Source organism: Meleagris gallopavo, chromosome 1 (genome assembly GCF_905368555.1).
Source record: "Meleagris gallopavo chromosome 1, MGAL_WU_HG_1.1, whole genome shotgun sequence".
Taxonomy (NCBI): Eukaryota; Metazoa; Chordata; class Aves; order Galliformes; family Phasianidae; genus Meleagris; species Meleagris gallopavo.
In genome coordinates, this window is record NC_139404.1 from 60,739,782 (window position 1) to 60,759,521 (window position 19,740).

The 19,740-nt window shown below is 38.8% G+C and overlaps 1 protein-coding gene across 38 annotated transcripts in view; it reads left to right on the plus strand.

Moving 5' to 3' along the window:
* The window catches only part of CACNA1C (calcium voltage-gated channel subunit alpha1 C), a 473,299-nt gene that overhangs the window by 277,582 nt on the left and 175,977 nt on the right, over positions 1 to 19,740 (plus strand). For all 38 annotated transcript variants that reach the window (XM_085230299.1, XM_085230338.1, XM_085230100.1 and 35 more), the window contains exon 5: positions 2,625 to 2,764. In XM_085230299.1, coding sequence (XP_085086425.1) covers positions 2,625 to 2,764 — 140 coding nt within the window. The remainder of the gene's footprint in view (positions 1 to 2,624; positions 2,765 to 19,740) is intronic.

The window sequence follows — 19,740 nt, forward strand, 5'->3', positions numbered from 1 at the left end:
AGGATTAGCGGGAGTAATGCAATTTGAGATTAAATGTGGGTTTTTAAAAGCAGCAATAGCTGCAAGTTATTCTTGACAAGGTAGGCAGTTCCATGTGGGTACCTCAAGATAGCATGTTTAGCATGTCAATACAAGAACACATGAAAGGGTTACAAGGTCTGCAGCAGCTGCACTGGTCTGAGAAAGCAGGTTCTAGATCCAGAGAAATGAGTTGCTTTGCCTGTTTTTGTATCTTTTGTATTAATTTAGAACATGCGTAGCTTTTCTCTGGAATTCAGAATTCTAGAGCAGCCCATGGTTTACTCACTGCATGAGTGGTAGGAGAAATGCCCTTGACGCCAGCTGCCACGAACTGCTGTTTGGTAGAACGTAGGTAGAACTGGAGGGCAAGAAAACTGGACCCTCATTCGTGCATAATTGCTGACCCAGAGTTCTTTGACGTTTTTTTCTCAACCTTGCAAGACAGCTAAAAAACAGCATAAGAAACCTTTTACAGTGAATTCTTTTTCTTCCAGAGGATCCCAGGAGACTGGGACTGTTGAATGGGAATGTCAGTCATCATCCAGTATAGGAATTGTGTTGACTAGGAAGCTAGAAATGTTTAAATAAGAAGTAAAGCACATTTCTAGAGCTTAATCACTAGCTTTCTGGAAATATATTAAGCCAAATTTGACCTACAGTGTTTCTATTATGAAGACCAGCAGAAAATTGCGACTCTGCATAATCTGTATACACAGTTCAAGGAATACGTACATTCCAATAATTCATGTTCCTTACATCAGCCCTTGTTTATCGCTCTCTGTGGTGTCTGTAGTCAACTCAGTATTTCTGATAGGCTCTGTTTTTGTCTTCTCTGCATCCTGCTTCACAGTCTGCAACACCTACAGCCTCAGCATCCAACCTCCCCCCACGCGGTTTTTCCCACACTTGTTACCTAGTTGTTAAATCTCTCTGCAGTGCCTGAAGTTGAGGCTTTCAATAGATCCAGTTAGGAGTTCCTCAGTCACAGATGACAAGTTTTATTAGACTCTCTGTATAAAATTTAAAATAAAATTAAAAAAAAAGAAAAAAAACAAGCTGCTTAATTTCACATTTGCATCTCACTAATCCATCTTTTTCTGTGGTTTTAGTGCTGGGGAAAAGTGTTGGCTTAGATGCTTCAGTAAATGAATCCTTTTTCTATTCAGGGCAAGCTCCCTGTATTTGCAGCCCTATCAGTAGGCTGTAAGCAGACTGCAGAGCTCCCTGCAAAGCAATCAGGCAGCTCAGTCACTGCTTTACATGCAGTTTGGGGGCTCTCTGTGGAGTCTGCCAGTTAAGAATGTAGATAATGAGATCCTGACAGAGGCATTGCAGACTGCGATGTCTGGGAGACAAATCAGCCAGCACTCAATCCAGGGCACTTCATCCAGACTGCTGCCTGCATCCCAGGCAGATTCTTAAAGTTATATCTGGTGCTTCCATGGCATGCTGTGGGCCATGGGGTCTCCGCCACTTGCAGGCAAAGTTTTTTGCAGAGTGCCAAACATCCATTTAGACTGGAATATAATAAATAGACAGCTTTTAACCTTCACTGAATTTGGCTGGGTTCAAGCCAATGACTTTGAGGCTGAAAGCAATGTCATTAGCAAAGTCATGAGGAATTCACACTCCCCCAAAGGTTCCAGTGTTCTACCAGAAACATGGAAGCTGCTTCCTGACAGCTGATTTATTAAATCAAACATTCATTAATACATAGGGTGAGCCTTCATCCTTTTCATAGAAGAAAATTGTCTTTCCTGCCTTGCTCTGCCTTTTCAAATGTGTTTTGATAGAGACATCTCCTTGAACAGCTACTCCTACTAGCCAAGATAAAACACTTGGACTGGTCTAATAAAATATTCTAATAATAAGACTCCTACAGTTTTGCACTTTCCATAGCCACTGCATAAAGGGATTTACAAATGGGTACGCAAACACGTAATCTGAGCATACTCTCTTATCTAAAAATGTGCACCTTGAAGGAGCCCTATTTTTTAAACCCAGTTCTACCTGTGGTGACCTTGGTGAATCTTAATTCCTTGTAAAATGAGTGACAGATAATTAATTATTGAGTTAATGATGAATGATGATTCCTTCCCCAGGGTGCATGGGTGGTTAATAAAGATAGCAAAATATTAACAGCAGAAGGGGTTACACCGACAATTTGTGGTTTCTTGCCTTTCCACTCAACTTCCCATGAGTATGTCCTTACTGTAGGCTGCCTTCAAAACCTGACCACATGCATGTTCATCATGAGACATTGCCAAGGTGGTCATTTCAAAGCACCCAGTGCAGGGAGCTCACCTTCATATGCCAACAGGCAGACAAGTACAGCTGGCCAAAAGGAACCACTGGGCTGAAGGAGGAACGCATCATGTTATGTCTGTTCCAGAAATCAGTGTTTTGCAAATGGTGCAGACATCACCGTTAGGCTTATTGCATATTGGAAGAGTCTGTCTCTCCACCATATGTGAATGTTGAGTGAGATGTGTGGCACTCTTCACAGGTCTGTGAGATAGCTCATGTCATACGATGATGATCTCTGTTCTTGTTTAGCCCAAGCCTTGCTGTCTGCCTACAGCTCATTTCTTTTCTTTTTACAGGCTTTTTAGTGCAATTTTAGAACAAGCAACCAAAGCAGATGGGGGGAATTCAATAGGAGGAAAAGGTGCCGGATTTGATGTTAAAGCACTGCGGGCTTTCCGAGTATTACGTCCCTTACGACTGGTGTCTGGAGTTCCTAGTGAGTAACATCATTGTTTTTGTTATATGCATGTCTGTGGAATGAGGATGGAGTGATTTGTAAAGCAATGTTGAAGATGGCATATGATGCAGATTGTTTTTAGTATGGCAGGGAAGTCTTTTTTCAAATGAACATAGCTTTGTGGTAAACATGATATTAATCGAAGGATGGCCAGACCTGAACAGAGGGCAATGGAAGTTTCATGGCTGTCAGATAAGATTGTGCAACCTTCATAAATAATGGAAGTGAGAGATCCAAGAATTTCAAAATTTTGAGCAAAAGATCCTTTAAACAATTGTAAAGTCATGGTATATACTGTTGGTATTATATATTCCTGAGGAGGTCCTCAAGCAACTTTTAATAGTTTAATATTCATTTTTTTATTTACAGTGAAGGTATGAGTAACTACAAATCTGATAATTCTACTCTGGAAGTGGAATATGTACATCACAGCATGGGAGGATTATATTGTTTATCTTGAGAGTTTTAGATGGGATGTACAGGACTTTCGGAAAGATGGTTAGTTGAAAGTTGTCATTGCTTTCCTTGTTCATAGCAACGAGTGATGCAGAAGGAGGAAAGGAGTTAATCTCCAGAACAGCTATGGAGAGAACTTTGTTTATTTTTATTTGGGAAGCCTGCTAGTTTGATGTGTTAAAGTACTTCTAAGCCCTGTCATTCAAAAACCTTGAGTCAGGTTGCCATAAATGCTGTGATGTAAGCTTAAAAATGATTCATTTGATTTAAAAGAAGTGTGAGGTTCTTTGGTGTGTTTTCTGATCCAGTAGATCATATCACAGCTGCGTCTTCAGGCTTTTTCTCCACAACCATATAGGGTAGAAACTTGGAGTGGAAGGTGAGAATCTCTGTGGGAGGAGCTGAATCATTAATAAAAGAAATTAATGGCACTATTATTTGGTCTTAATGTAGTCATTTGTTTCATACAATTGCATACACTGCGATACCTTCAGTTAGTGCAGAATGCAAAATCTTTTTTGGCAGAATTTAGCTCATAAAGTTTAGTCTACTCCAGCACCCACTTAATTCCTGACTATAAACAAAGGTTTTGTTGTTCTTTCCATCCCATTCTCTCAGTTTTTTTGGCACTTACTAGTTGTGTGTGTGCTCAGTGGTAAGGGGAAAATGCTCAGATTTAAACATCTGTGGACTGCAGCACTCTTGATGAGATGCTGCTGACTGTGGGATGTGCTCTGAGAGTGTTTCTGGCATGGGCTGAACTACCTTTATACTACCCTTATACTTGTTCTTTTAGAGAACATCCTATCTTCTTCAAGGCAAAGGGGGTTTTGTCGGCTCAAAAGAGTCCCAAGACTTCAAGAGTAGTAATGAGTTATGTCCCTTGTGCATGTAATCAAGAACATTCAATAGAAGAAAACAATCCCTTCGCTCCAGGTCCTGCTTGAAATTCATCCCTCTGATACATATCATCTGTGAGAGCAGTAATCTTTGCTGGATGCTTTTAGAGGACTAGAGGAAGCTGAGATACATCTCACGTAATTCATATCCATATTGTTTATATGATCTCAGTACCAACATAACCTATCTAATGGTCCATTTGTGGATTTTCTCATTAAGTAATTAATTTGCAGCAGAACACAGGCAGGGAGCCTAGTGCACACTAGCAAATATCTAATCTAGACAATGAGATATCAGTCCAGTGTGAAATGGAGAAACCGTCTAGAGGTTACTCTATTAAGTATCACAAAAGTGCAGAGTTTTAGGCAGCCGAACCTCTAGGTCCCATCCAAGTGCTGTCTCTGAGACATTATCAACATCACTGAGTGAGTTATAAGCACTGCACTTGCTGTGTCTTTCCCTCCATAGAAAATTCCCTTTTCTTCACCTTCCAAAATATAGCAGCCTTTTTCACTATGAGGAGACTACCTGCACAGACTTGTTCTGAGATTACAGGAGCGTTCCATGCATGCAGTTTCTTCTTAACAGATTCTGTATGTGTGTGGCAACACTGTGCTTACTAAGAGAGGATCCTCTGGGTCATTGGCAGCTTTCTTCAGCATGGAAAGCCCAACATCTGCTGTTTGGATTGAGATCCAGATCTAATTACCACTATTTTGGAAGGAAAAAAAAATTATGAAGCACATGGTGAATTTTTGCATGCAAATCTTAAACTCATCTAGATTGAAGTTGGGAAATGGTTTGTTTGAGGTGGAGAGATTGGCAGGTGGTGTGGGAGCAGAGAGGATGGAATCACTTTTTTCTGAGTCAAGAAGAGTTTGTGTGAATTTTGTATTTTTGGCTCAATTCATAAGAAATCATCCACCTTAAGAGGAACATCTTTTGTATTCAAGTTCAAGCATAAATGACCTGTTCCAGAATATTGAGAGTTTTCACATAAGTGTTGTCGGAAGTGGGGAATCAACATGTGAATTGGCTTCTAGAGTAAATTACTAATGCCTGCATCTTGCAGATGGAGAAAATGAAATAAAAGTTCAAGGTTTAACACTTTCAGAAGTAGCTTTTAATTCTCTATGTCCCATACTGACTACCAGCACCAGATACCTGGGTTGGCAGGAATATCTGAGCACTTCAGATTGATAGGTAGAGAGCATTAGCATCAGAACTAAGAATCCCATTTCTCTAAGTCCTACCCATGCTTGGGACACAACTATCTCTTGAAACAAAAACAAAAAGAAAAAATCTCTCAGTTGTGTAGGAAAAAGAAAATCGGAACTGTTAAGCACAGAAAGTGGTTTATCTGCAAGCAGAAAAGTTAGTTCACCCACATGCAGAAAGGTAATGGTACTGTTGGTAATCTTTGTTAAGATCAAGCTGTCCCAGATGCCAAATTAATATTTAGTTCCTCCCAAAATCAAATGGGTTTGAGGTCATGAATTCAACAAAGCCTGAAGACTATGTCAGGATGACTGTTGTAGGACATAAATACTCCATAGACTTCAAAAGAACAGATGACAGTTTTATTCCTTGTGGCTATATGAACATTTGCAAGACCACTTGTCACAAGGAAGGCAATGGACTGTTTATTTAAAGTATGAGATAGATGTTTTGTACCCAGGTCAGAAAAGCATCATGGGAGAAGCTTTCATCAGAAGTACTGAACACAATGTCTTTGGATTCCTGTTGCTTTTAAGTATCCACAGATTTCTGCAGTGCAGAAGGGACTGATTGTTTCTGTTGTTGAGTTTTTTAATTAGGATTTTTTATTCCTTTCCTGAAAATATTACTTGGGATGAGAAGTACAGTTTTTATTGTGATTATGTGAGATGTATTTCAGAGCAGGAGGTTAGGTACTGCCCACAGGTCTCATCCCAGTGCTAACAGTGAACAAAATAGAAATCAAAAGGGATAATTGAGCAACCTCTTTTATTATTATTATTAGTAACTGTTTTCAAAATTAACACGCTTCTAAAAATATAATCCATCCCCAATCTGTTTAGCCTGGAATTAACAGTTAAATCAATGTTGAATATTTTCAAGAGCTCATGGACTATTTAAGTACTAAAATGCTAAGTTAAGCTCAAGAATTAAACATAGCACTTCAGATCTTTGATGTGCAGGCCAGATTGCTCTGTTCAACTATTCTGTCATGGTCATATTAACATAATTTTTTCAGTATGTACTTTATTTCAACATAATTCCTGTTGTACCAAAGCAGCTTTCTTGTTAAAAAACAAAAATAAAAACCCTCACATGTGCAACAGAGCATCCAACAGAGCATCCATGGCATTAAGATCAATATTCTGGTTTGACAAAGGAAAGAGAAGGAAAACAATTCTCAGGATGGACATAAGTAGACAAGTGCAAAATCAGCATGTATACCAAACCTTAATAGCTTTAGTGTCTTGGAAACTATTACCCAGTATCTCCTTTGGCAGGGGTAAAGTATTACGAGGCTTTCTAGGGACACAGTTGAGTCAGTTCTTCTGTGGCAGGAGCTTTCTGATGATTACTTTTGTATCTCCATTTTGCATTATTAAATATTTTAAAACTTATTTTAAACATTTTGTTCTAGAGAAGGGCAAAAAAAATATGGCATTCAATTTGGCAGTGAAGAAGCATGATCCAATTAAAAAAGAAAATCACTCCTGACTATTGGAAAGGGCAATCAGTTACTCCTACACTTGCTAACTCATGCCCATTTAACTTATTAAATTCCTTTTCTATCCCCTTTATCCCTGCTGTTCAATTATGTCACCTCATTCACTCCATTCATCCTCTCTATCTTGTACTTTATCTTCATGTAACTGCATTGTTGCCACTAGTTATTGCCTATTAGATGTGTGCCAAACTTAATTTATAAGCTCTTCTACATAACTTGAAAGCCAAATAATTTGATCAGTATGTGTTATGCTCCGTAGTTGCATTTTCAACAAGATCTTCTGCAGACTTGTGTTGGCAGAAGAACATGATATTGTTACCAAAGCCAGAGAGGAAACTTGTCCATTCCACTAGAAGAAGAACGTGCCACCTTTTATTCATGAGTTCTTGGAGATGACTACTACTTACATATATTTGAATGACTAAGTAGAACTACTTATTTTTCAGAATGGCTCTGTCATAAAAGCCCATGATTACTTTGAGTTCCTGCGAAAAGCAGGCATCTTCAGAAAAAGTGAATGGAAAACTTAAACATTTTTATATTTGACCATTATGATTACTCCTCATTTGTTGTGAAATGTTCTTCTCTATTAAATTCACATTGCTTTCTCAGTGCTAGCAATGTTCTCTGCCCCATATTCGTTGAAGTGTTTTCTGATTACCAATCTTCTCCCATCCCCATCCCAAACTCCATGACACTATTCAGATTATTTCTTTGAACATTGTGACATGTAGCAAAGTATCCTGTCTTTACTTGCAATGTCTTGATAGATCTAATTCATTCCAGTATGCATGTCACCATGTACAACAACAAAAAAGAGAGATCAAAAAGAAAGAAGAAGAAAAAAGCTGCTAAGCATTCTATGAAAACAATAATGGATGAGGAAGGTTTCGCCAATTGAGAGAGGCTGTATTGGCAAAGTCATCTAGCTGCATTTGTTATTTGCCATGTTGTAGGCAGGTAAAGCAAGGAAACCCAAGGTGTAACAGTCCAGTCTAGGTTTTTTCTCTATGGGGCACTGCACTAGGTACGCTGTGCATACTTAATTACAGTCAGTTTGAGGGGACAAGGAAAAGGAAAAAGGCTTAAAAATGCTTAACATTGTTTAGGCTATATTCCACATATTTCAATGAAGATTGTTGTGAACTCTAAAATTGGCAGTATTTCCTTTTTCTTCTTTTTTAAGGGGTATAATTGAATCTAATACATTCAAATCATGGGTAGATAGTTTGTATGGTCTCATAATTCCCAAAGCACCACAACTATAGAAAAATATGAGGGGGCTTGTAGCAAAGTGTAGAGTAACTACAGGATTTAAGACAATAGGTCAGGTCAGACTCAGCATGACAGTTCTCCTAATGTAAGGCTTAGCAAATCCTCTATTTCATGTTTGATTTTTATCGAGGAAGCTGAATTTGCTCTTGAAATTTATTTTAAAAAATGACTGTTGGTACTTGTATATCTGAAGACCTCTTTGTGCTGAAGGCATAAGTCTTCAGCTACACTTGATTTAGTGGCATTGTAGCCAACCAGTGGGAGAACAGACATAATGATTTCTCTTGGGTATAATCCTGGTCAAGATGAATCTGTTTACAGGACACATTGAACTCAAGTTTAATTGAAGCATTCTCAAAGCCATGCTAGCCAAAAAGTGGGGAAGGCAAAACCAGTAAATAAGGATCAAGCATCATGCAGAATGCCTAGTTCCTGCTGCAGGCCTACACTGCTCCTGAACCTCCACATTCTGTCTGTCCTGTACAAAATGGAGAGAATGAAATGGTGATTTTTAATAAGCTTTGAATAACCTCTTTTCCAGGGGGAATTCATTCTTCCCATTTGTAGCATTGTGTCAATTTGGATGTGCCACTTTGCTGGCTGATGAGGATGGGGCATACAGAAACTCTATGTGTTCATAGCTTTTTCTGTATCTTACTGTATAACCTGTGACATTTAACTTATTCCATGCCCTGCACCTGCCTGTCTTGCCTGTGGTTGCTCCTCCATTTCTGACCCAGCCATTGAAGTACAACTGAATCTATTGCAGAGACTATTTTATAGTCATTGAAAGAAACATACTCAGTGCAGTTATTTGGCTTGCATTGAGTTTTTGGGGGGTTTAGTTGAATGCAGAATCAAAATTTTCCGCTGTACTTGCTGTTTTCCAGACAATCCAAGAAAATTAACACCACTCTGTATAGCTGGAGAAATAATGTAATTGAGGTAATAAACACAGAATTCAAGAAATCCAAAATGACATCTCTTTCAAGTACCAGGCATTTTTTTAATATGGCAAAGAAATGTGAACCACTGCCTATTTCTGTTAATTGAATTGTATATACAAAGTCTTAAGTTTTAAGAAAAATACTAACTGGCAGTCAGGAAGATGATTTCTTGTCAAAAATGTATGCTTTTGGCAAAGTGAAGTTGATGGTCATCTGTTTTGCATTTATACAGTGTCACTAATGGAGCTAGGGGCTTAAGTTCATCCTCCTGATGCATGTGTGGTTATAGTCTAAATACCACATGAACGGAGAAATCTGTGTTACCTTCCATGGATGGGATACAAAATATGAGAAGGAGTTTGATCAAAGTTTCCAACATGTGAAAGGTTTGTGCATGGATACCAAAGAACGGAGTAAGCTGGAGGAGACCATAACCTTGGCCATTTACTGCCACCAAACCCATGTGACAAAAGTCATTGACAACAGAGAGGATTGCTGCAAGTACCTTCAGGCAAAATTTGCCTTAAACTTTGCTGTTATTGCATTTAATCACATCAGTGACTGCAAAGTCTAGTTCCTTTCATTCCTCTTGGGCTCTAAAGGCTTTAAAAAATCATGCTCTTGTGTTGACTTCTTACATGCTCCTCTACTCTTAAACAAGTCTTCTCAGCCATCTGTATCATCTCTCCAGCACATACGGCACCGTGTGAGGACAAGTTGCATCACCTTCCCCATATTATTGCCTAGCTGCCTTTAATCTCAAGTGGCCAATTTGTTGTGCTTTCATTGCAAATGGGAAGGGAGTGGAGAAAAAAGGAGAGAACAGTCTGAACCAAACATCCTCATTAAACTTATTTCTTCACATTTTACTTAAAACTCGAGGCAGACTTGCAAGTCTTTTATTTACTTAGGTCACCATTACTCCAGGGAGTAATTTGATTCTAGTACTGCATCTCCCTTAGGTAAAGATCATTCCTGTGAGCAGGATTTACACAGTAAGGACCTAACGCTTGTTTCTTTCAGTGTACAACCTGCAGAATGATGACATTGCATAATTTTTGGCAGAAAAGGTTAACTATGTGTGGCAAAAAGATGATCTTGTCTTTGCAAAGAATATTACTCACAGAGGTACAGACTTCTTGTAATACAGATTTCTCTCATATTTAAGGAATGCCAATGAAAACCAAAGAATATTTATTATTTGATCTCTGCTATGCAGCTCTTTTAAAAATAACACTAACTACAAATGCACCCAATAACTATGTCAGCCTTATCCTACCAATTTCTGCTCATGCTGGCATGATTATTCAGCGTGTCTACAAAACAGAACCATAGGACCACATCAAGTTTTAGGCGTCCCTTCCAATTGAGGAAAATAAACCCCACACTGATATCAAAGACATGAAGATAGTCAAAGAATCCTAGGTTGGCTAAGTAGGATGTTTTTCAGAATTGCTCTGGACAGATTAGACTCTTTCAAGCACCATTTTTTTCATTCTTCAAGTAGTGCCTAGGGGTCTCAGTCAAAATAATGGGCATGGGGCATAGCTATGTGAGAGAGTCTATGCTATTAAGATGCTTGTCCTAAAGTGTCTAAAAATCTAATGATGCCATCCATCATCTTCTAAGAGCAGTTTCCATCATTGTTTGCATATACTTTTGTCTGGACTGTTAAACAACAGTATAAATGCAGACTGCAGCTAACTGGTATCAGCAGGAGTGTGCTGGGTTTCCAGTTGTTCCCTTGTACATGCCGACTGTTGCTGTATCCCTTATGGGTGAGAGAAGATATTGCTGTTTCTGATCAAAAAAGTAAGGATATCATCTGATCTGTTTTATTCTTACATTCTCTCCCTGATGACATCTCCACTGCATCTGATGTCCCAAGCTTACATCAAATGGTGCCTCATATTTTTATTCCAATAGGCTAAATTTTGCCTTCTTATTCATTTAAGATCTCATAAGGAATGATTTGAAAACCTTCGTCCATTTTCTTTACAGTGAATGTACATCTACTAATTCTTTTAACTGAACTTGTGGGAATTTTACCCAAAGCTTTCTCATCATCTCTGGAAGAAATGACTAACACACACCAAGTAGCATTTGTCATGGAAGTGAGACATAAGAGTTTGTAGAAGGGTTGATTGCTCAGAATACGGGGAGGCTCGTGGATGTTCTAGTGACTTCAGCATCATTTGAATTAATTTTGTTTGTCCCAGCACTGTTAGATGCCTGTGGTCGTTGTGGTGGTTTTCACAAAGAATTACCAAAATATCAGCAAAGCACAGAGAAGCAGACCAGTCAAATAAGCCTCTCAACTAGTGAATGCATTTTATGTCACTGTTTAGACTCCAGGAAGGTGATCTGGATTTATATCCATATTACTTTTTGTATAAGTGCTGGAGGAAAAATGCCAAAGTACAAAGAACTGAGAGGAGGCAAATACAAGGAAATATATTTAAGTATCCAAATGGCTACTGGAGATCTTCCCTTTTCTCCAAAATTGGCTGCTGCTTTCTGAGAGATATCTGCTTGATATTACTGAGCTTGTTGAGTACATAGGAATACTGACTGGGATAAACAACGAACGAATTTTTCTGTGCTGACGATTTTAATTGATGGAACTGGTAATTTGCCATTCTGATCATGGCGAGGTATTGACCAAAGGCAAACAGCAGTCCAGCCAGCCTGCCTAGGCTCTTAACATTTTATCAAAGTTTTCTTTATACCAAGAAGAAGAAAAGGAGATCAGATGACTGACTTAATCTCCCTTTTTTCCCAGAAGCAAATCCAATTCCTGTTTAACACATGTAACAATAACCTATCCCATATGTGTTTTACTCTTTGTCGCAATTGTTTTTCTGAGTTGTCTGAGTAGCTGTGCCTCTTATTTTTTCAGTTTTAGATCATGTTCTACTGGTTTGTCCTGCCACATCAATCACAACTCAGAAAACATCTGCTAACCCTCTGCAAAGAATCTCTTTTTTTCAACTTTAGTAACACTAAAGCTGTTCAACATTTTTCCATCAGAAGCATTTTTGACAGAAATTAGCTCAAGGAATTAAAAAAAAAAAGAAAGAAAGAAAAAAAGAAAGAAATCATCAAAATTCTATTTTTGTCACTTAGGAATAGAACAACCTATAGCAATTCAATTTAATAATCAGATTACAAAGACTCACTAAATTTTCTTCTTTAGGCTTCTTATCTTTCAATCAGATACCTGCAGAGGGTTCCCTTTTTTGAGTGCAGTAGGACACACCTGGTGTTAGGACTGGGACATAGCAATCTGTACCATAAAATGATCATCTGTTACGCTTTCCCTTTTATTACTGTTAACACATTCAGCTAGCAGTGTGGTTGACGTTTGTCTTGTTTTGCACTGGCTGCCAGATTTACTGCTTTTCTGCGGCAAATGCTGTTCCTTGTTGCAATCAATGTTTTCTCGTAGATTGTTTCTGTATGTTGCTCTTTAATATGTATTGGAAGTTACCGCAAGGTAAAATTCCTTTTAATCAAGGTAGATATCTTGGTTGCAAATCAAACCGATATGCTCATGCCTCCATACAAATGAGATTTACAAGGGCCTGTTTTGTATATAGCAGTTTAGCAGCTTAGTATAAACAGTGCCCAGAGAAATAATTCAGGATTGAGTCTCACTGTTATCCTCACAATATAAGTGAAAATAAATTGAAGCTTTAGCCCACCCTTTGCTTTAACATTCCAGTGTTAATTGCACTCAGAATCTTCATTTTAAATGAGGCCAAATGCTGCTTAGATTTATATTTGTAGATGTCCGTGTCTATACAGAATTTAATTTAGCTTTTTAGTTTACTACTCTTGCAGCAGGAAAGCCTTATGATTCCCTCTTGACAGCTTACTAAATGTAAAAGGAAATTCAAAATAAATAAAGGATAAGTACCAATGCATTCCAACAATACATCCACAGCTTGCACAAGAAAATTTGAATTGTGCAAGTCATAAAGAAAGTTACAAAGGGAGTAAATATCAATAAAAAACCATTATTTCTTCTGACAAATATGTCTTTGCAAAAACTGCAGCCATTAATTTTTCTATTGAAACATACTAAAGCTACCTAGAGAGCTAAAGGCGGTTTTACTTATTCAATCAGAAGGCACTTTTTCCCCTAGGGGAATTTTTATATCTGATATCTGCAAGCAGAATTTTAAATTTAATCAGATTGAATAAATAAAAAGCAACAAAGTTACCAGTATAGAAAAAAGAAAAAACTAGATTTTTAGGTAGACTGAGATGAAACTAATTAACCATTGGATAATAAGTCCTGGAATCCAAAATCTCTTCTTAAAATTAGGAGGCAAATCTGTTTAGATTTGTCTGGCCATATATTTTCAAGAATTTGGCAATGTGCAGTACGTTTTCACTGACAGCATTTTCAGTTGTTAAAAAAAAAGTGAAAATAAGTGCTATGTATGCATAAAGAGACTAATAATGCAGTAATCACACTTCACATAGTTTGCATAGTTTTTTCATTACCTGATCCAGCAACTTTCTATTTTATATGCTCTCAAAATACTCCCGAACATCCAGTATCACAGTGCTTTTGGAAATATCATGCTTTGTCTACCAAGACCTCAGTCCCAACAATGCTTATTAAGCACTACCCAAAATTAAATGTGGAGTGCGTTTTCTTCTCCTGGGTCATATATCCTGTTTGTGTCATAGATGATGCTGTGCTCCTACATAGAAAGCCAACTAATGAGAAAATTTAAGGGTTTATCCAATATCTTTTTGCTTTTTCTTTCATGAGAAGGTAGAAGTGCAGCTCATGGTATTCCAGCTATGATATGCTTGGAGCTCTTAGTTTTCATAGTGTCCCAGGAAGATCTATTTTTGTCATCAATATATTTTTTTTCCAAGAAAAAACTGTAATATTACCAGCATTTGCAGGATTGCTGTTAGCTTTTGTTGCCTTGTTGCTTTTACCTTTTATAAATCTGATCACAAGTGATAAGTCACCTTACCTGGTGAGCTGCATGAACAGGCAGCTAAAAGCAACACTGTTCATGACCATGAGATTTTGGCAGCTTTGGAGAGATATTTGTCATCTGGAATCGTTAGTTCTCCAGTTAAATATTGCTGCATGTACAGTTCAGACCAAGTGCTCTGAGCCCATTTCTGTTACCATGATGCTTTAACAGTTACAGGTTTCCATAACTTCTTGTTTCTATAAAAAAAATTACATCCTTAGGACACAATTATGTATGTGATGTCAATAATGTTTTTGTGCAGGGCTGAATACAAGCAACATTTGGCACTCTGAAACAAAATTTTTTCCAAAACTATTTCAGATCAGAAGTTTCTTAGCTATTCTTAGCTATTTTGTATATACAGTAGACAAGACTTGTACAGCTTTTCAACACGTTCTGACAAGTTTTCCCACTGACTCCTTTGGTACAGGATGGGACCAGAATTTACTCCTCTTCTGGAGTCCGAAAGGTTGTTCTTCATCACAGCTATGCTTGAGGAAAAAAGAATTTAAAAAGTGGAGATGCAGTGGATCATTTTATTCAGAATTGGTGCAGTCTTCTCTCTAGACTGTCTTTGATTTTGCATAGCTATGCAGAGAGGGGTGAATAAAATATCTCTTTATTTTTTTTCTCTCCCCGGAATGAAGTAAAAACAGAATCTTTAAAATGAGCACTGTTCTCAGAGAATCTGCGATCATCATCCAGTCAGCAGAATGTCAGTGATAATTCCTGATGAAAGGTTACAGCTGATCTTTGCTGGCCTGGGAAGTGCCGTGGAAGTGTTCAATGCCAGGTTGGATGGGCCTCTGGGCAGCCTGATCTAGTGCCTGATTTAGTGGCCAGCAACCCTGCGCACAGCAAGGGGACCGGAACTAGTTGATCTTTGAGGTCCCTTCCAACCCAAGCCATTCTGTGATTCTTCACCTGCCATACTGTCAGCTTGTCTTTATGAATTTCCTCGTGGCAGTGATTATCTAACTTCATCCTCTCCTCTCTTGCTGTAAGACTGCTTTACAGTGCACTGTGATCCTGGTTTAAGGTAGTTTCAGATTTAACTCACAGCACTTCATTTGTGGTTTTAACCAACGCAGTCTTTCTTTTGTGATGTGCAGTTTTCAGTAGGCAGACGGTTGCTGATTTTCTCCCTGTGCTGCTTCTATATGCCCAGCAACTGCATGGAAGTGATGCTACACTTCTTTTTTAAAAAACTGGTTGCTTTTTTTTTCCACCTTGAAAGTCTGTAGATCTTTCCACTGAGCTAGAAACAAACATCTAGAGATTAAAATTGAACTTGTAGGAGCTGTCTAATATGTTGAGATTGGAAGGTGAGCAAGATCTTTTGGTCAGTAAGCAACTTTGTAACAATATGAACACTGACATGCTTTGAACAAAAAGCTATTAAAAATGTTAAAGCCACTCCCTGTACCCTCCAGGAGGGAAGAGGAATGCTTCTATGAGTGGAAGCAGAGGTTTCTTCAGCAGAGGAGCATAAAGCCTGAGGCAGAGCATACTTTTACCCCATTATCTTCCTCAGACAGCCAAAAGCTGGTGCTTCATGGGCCACTATGCTGTGGGTATGCTGTGTTGCTTGGCTAAGTTAGGTCATTTTGGCTAGCAGGCAGCCCTCAAGATGACTTATTTCCCATGACAAAATGATCCAGAAGGAAGAGATGGGTTTTGTTGTGGTTTCATTTTTGTTCTCGCCCCAAAGGACAAGGCAGGGGTAGTATTGCAAGACTTCACGAATATGAAACAGTTGTGTTTGCACGCATGCTCATTTGTATGAATCCTCTTTTGTGTGTGTGGATATCAGCTTGAAAAGTCAATGAAAACACAGTTTGAAAACAGAGGAATGAGAACACTAGGATTAGATGCCAAAACTTTTTTTTTCTATTCATTCTAGCACTTGGTTTTGAGTTGCATATTCATATACATTTAAATAGCATTACCTACTCCAAAACGGTTGCTCTGTCCCAGCTTTTCTTTGCTACCAAAACTTCATCTGATTTCCTGTCTTGTGTCATGACTTTCCCTGCTATTCCAAGACTTTCTCTATTATTCTTGAAACGGAGACAATATCTGCAGCCCCAAGAACACTACACTACACCCACAGAATTTGCCTTATCCAGGAATCTGCCAATAATATTTCGAGACTCCAGCAAGACAAGGGAGGATATCTCCTTGAACTGTTACTGTACATCAGTCCTTAACTGAACCACACCATCTGAGTTCCCTTTGCAACACGGGTGAAGAAAATCTTAACATTTTCCCTCATAAATGCATTCAGATGTAATTACCTTGGAGATCTTGCCATGACTGCGTACTGTTTTGTGCTAAAATGTCTGTTATTTTCCAGGCTTCCTTCAAAATTGGTACAAAACCTTTTATATTTATGAATATTTAATGTTTTTTCAATTTTCTTAGCCAATGCCTATGTTTATTACATGATAATCATCCACTTTGGGGAATGTTTCTGGTTACACAGCTTATGCTGTGGAAATGGAGATAACTGTGCTGGTCATTTCTTAGCATACCGCCCAACACTTGGGTAAGCTGAGCTCATAGCTGGGGACAGTGCAGCCACTTTACTGCTCAGAGTGGTTCTCAGAAGTGATCTGACTCAGGCACTCTGCTGAGTCACAGATCCTTCCCTGCTTCCTCCTTACTTGCAGAAAGTAGTAGTTTTCTTTTGAACTAAATTAGCAGAAACATAATTACCTCCCACGCCCTTGGCATTGGCTTAAGCACAAAAATCTGTGCGTCTATGAGGAGGAGCGGAAAGGATGGATGAGGTTGAAAGCCCTCCTCTCCCTTTTATTCCCGCTCATTCCAGAAGGTCATTTGTATGAGACTATGCCTGCTTATCTCCTGATTCAGGCAACGTGATGGTGCTGACAAAATATAACCCCACAAAACAAAAGAAGGAACAAACTCAGGATATGCTTTCCCTAAAGATCTGGAGAGCTTATATGGCTAGAAGAAGAAACCACTCTCTCCAGCATACCAAGTTTGATCCAAAATTAAAGGCACGTGGAAATGAGAGATGTTGCTGTGCTTGGAAAGGCCCAAATGTTTTTTCTGAGACCAGCCTACCTGGCTGCGTTTCCCTGGATGCGTTCCACCGAGCAACAATGCTAAGTACCTTTTAGCAGCTGGGTCCAGTGCTCTTCTTTGTGCCATCTTGCTGAGCATTGGTCGAAATCCAAAGAACCTTGTAGGTACACAATGGGATGTATACGTAATCCCATTGCTTTAGGTGCAGATACTTCATGCTTACAGATAAGCACATTCTTCAATAATTGCCTGAATTGACAGGACAGCAACCAGCCCCTCACATGAATGTCTTCCTATGCGAAAAATACAGCACCATACAATAGCTCTGCAACACCTACATCATCCCTAGCAGTGTATATCCTATAGCTTTGGAGGAGCTGTGTTGATGGTACAAGGTCTTTTCCTTCTCTCTTCCCTATCCTCCCTACTACCCAACCGTGCCCTAAACCTTTGGGTTGACTCAGTCCTCAAGGGCCTGAAAAGATCTTGACCCAGAATGAAAAAACAGTGTTGTTCCTATGTAGTAAATATTTAAAATGTTTTATCAGGGTAAATAAATGCTAAATTCTGTGAGCTCAGGGAATGAAATTAACATGTTTGGCTTACTAAAACATTTATAGAGTCAATGTCAGCCAGCAGAACAGAGCCAAGAGGGTTTTTTAAAGGTAAACTGTAATGCTTTTAAAATAAATACTGAGAGCTGTTTAAGATCTTCAGTTATTAACAGAAGAAAAGCAGGGGCTGAAAAACGGCAAACAATCCCTTTTGTGGTGCTTTTGCTAACCTCTGCTCAGTTATCTCTTTGTCCAGCCCAGAGCAAGCTCCCTAGGGCAGATGTTGTGCCTTCTCCAATGTCTGGAAAGTGTCTAGCACATGCAGAGAGCTTCCACGAATGAATAAGTAAATGCAGAATGCCAGATATTTGAAAAACATTTCCTTCTATATTTACTTGACAGGATATAAATTCGGAACTATGTGTTTATAGTTGGCTGGCAATACCATAGCACTGCCAACCTTTGTGAGGCAGTGTGAAAATGCAGCTCTCCACCTAAAAGGTGGTTGTTCACATCACCTACATGGAATTCAAAGGCCAGATTTTGAGTCTGAACAGTTCACCAGGCATTCTGATTTAATTACAAGCTGCACAGCTCATTGCTACAAATGCCAGCTTTAGGTCCATAAGGGAGAAAGTGCAAAAGGTGTATTATGGTGTACTCCTGAGAGCATCAGGCAATGGGGTTTGCGTTGCCATGAGCACTCATGTTGGATGCTATCTGTGTCATGATGTGCAAAGGCCTAGAACATGCATAAGCTGGGACAGAGAACTCACTTCATTTAAGTTCAGCTGTCTTTTCTTCCTCTGCATGGGAAGTGAAAGGGTATGTAAACATGTGTGGCAATTCTCACCATTGTTTAGAAAAGGTTTTTTGACTGCATGCAAGATGATTCACCTTGATCAGAAATGCATCTGATCCACCATAGATCTGTGCTTCAGTTCAGACACTGATCTGTGGCTCTTGAATTTCAGAACAGTTTTGACATGTTTTTTTTATGTAAAAAGAAAGTGTCTCTGTTTGTTCTGCCTATCTAAAGATCTTCGCTGGTGCTTTCTTATTCCTTCATCTCTTCTCCCTGTTGTCTCCTCTGGTTGTCCAGGCCCCATTCCCCATGCCTTTTCTGCAACAGCTATTCATGTTGCAAGTGGCAGAGAATTATTACGTAACTTAGTGACAGCTACTGCATTGCAGCCATAAGCTTGACAAGTGTGGAGAGAGCACGGTCATATCCCTTATCCTTCTATGGGTAGCATTTGATACATCTCAGAGCACATTTTATGATTTCTAAAGCTGCTACAAAGATAGTTGTTTTAAACTTAAGAACCTACTTTCATGGTAATATATGTAAGTCTGCTAATTACTGGAATTATCTGGATTTGAAAACATCCTACCTGAACAAAGTACTGCACAGCAAACACCTCAATTCATACTGACAGTATTCAATACCTCATCTCTTCTTCAGTGTTATTATCCTCAGAAGCTTCTCTCTAATCTAGCTGAAGCACCTGTAAATCTCAGAAACACAGAATTGCAGGCTTAGAAGGGATCTCAAGTGATCAAGTCCAATTCCCCTGCCAAAGCAGGTTCCCTACAATAGGTCACAAAGGTAGATTTCCAGATGGGTCTTGAATATCTCCATCGAAGGAGATTCTACCACCTCTCTGGGCAACCTGTTCCAGTTCTCCTAATATAAATAAGTTCTTTCACAGGTTTGTATGAAACTTCCTATGTGTTAAATCTATTAAGTCTTTTTAATCTTTTGCATGTTGTAGATGTTCCCCTGCCTGTCTAAACGCTTTGCCACCTCATGGTTAGGTGCAAGCCTTTGATTTCACAAGCACTGTTTTGTTAACAGAAAGGGCATTGGTTTGTGCAGATGTTATCTTTTCTGGACATCCGTAGTACACTGAAGCATTTTCATGGCATGAGTGATGATGAAGCTATATTTAAAACAAGAGAGCTTTTTGTTGATCATGATGTTTTTCCTCACTACCCTTTCAAGAACACTGGTTATATACTATGTTGAATATTAAATCAG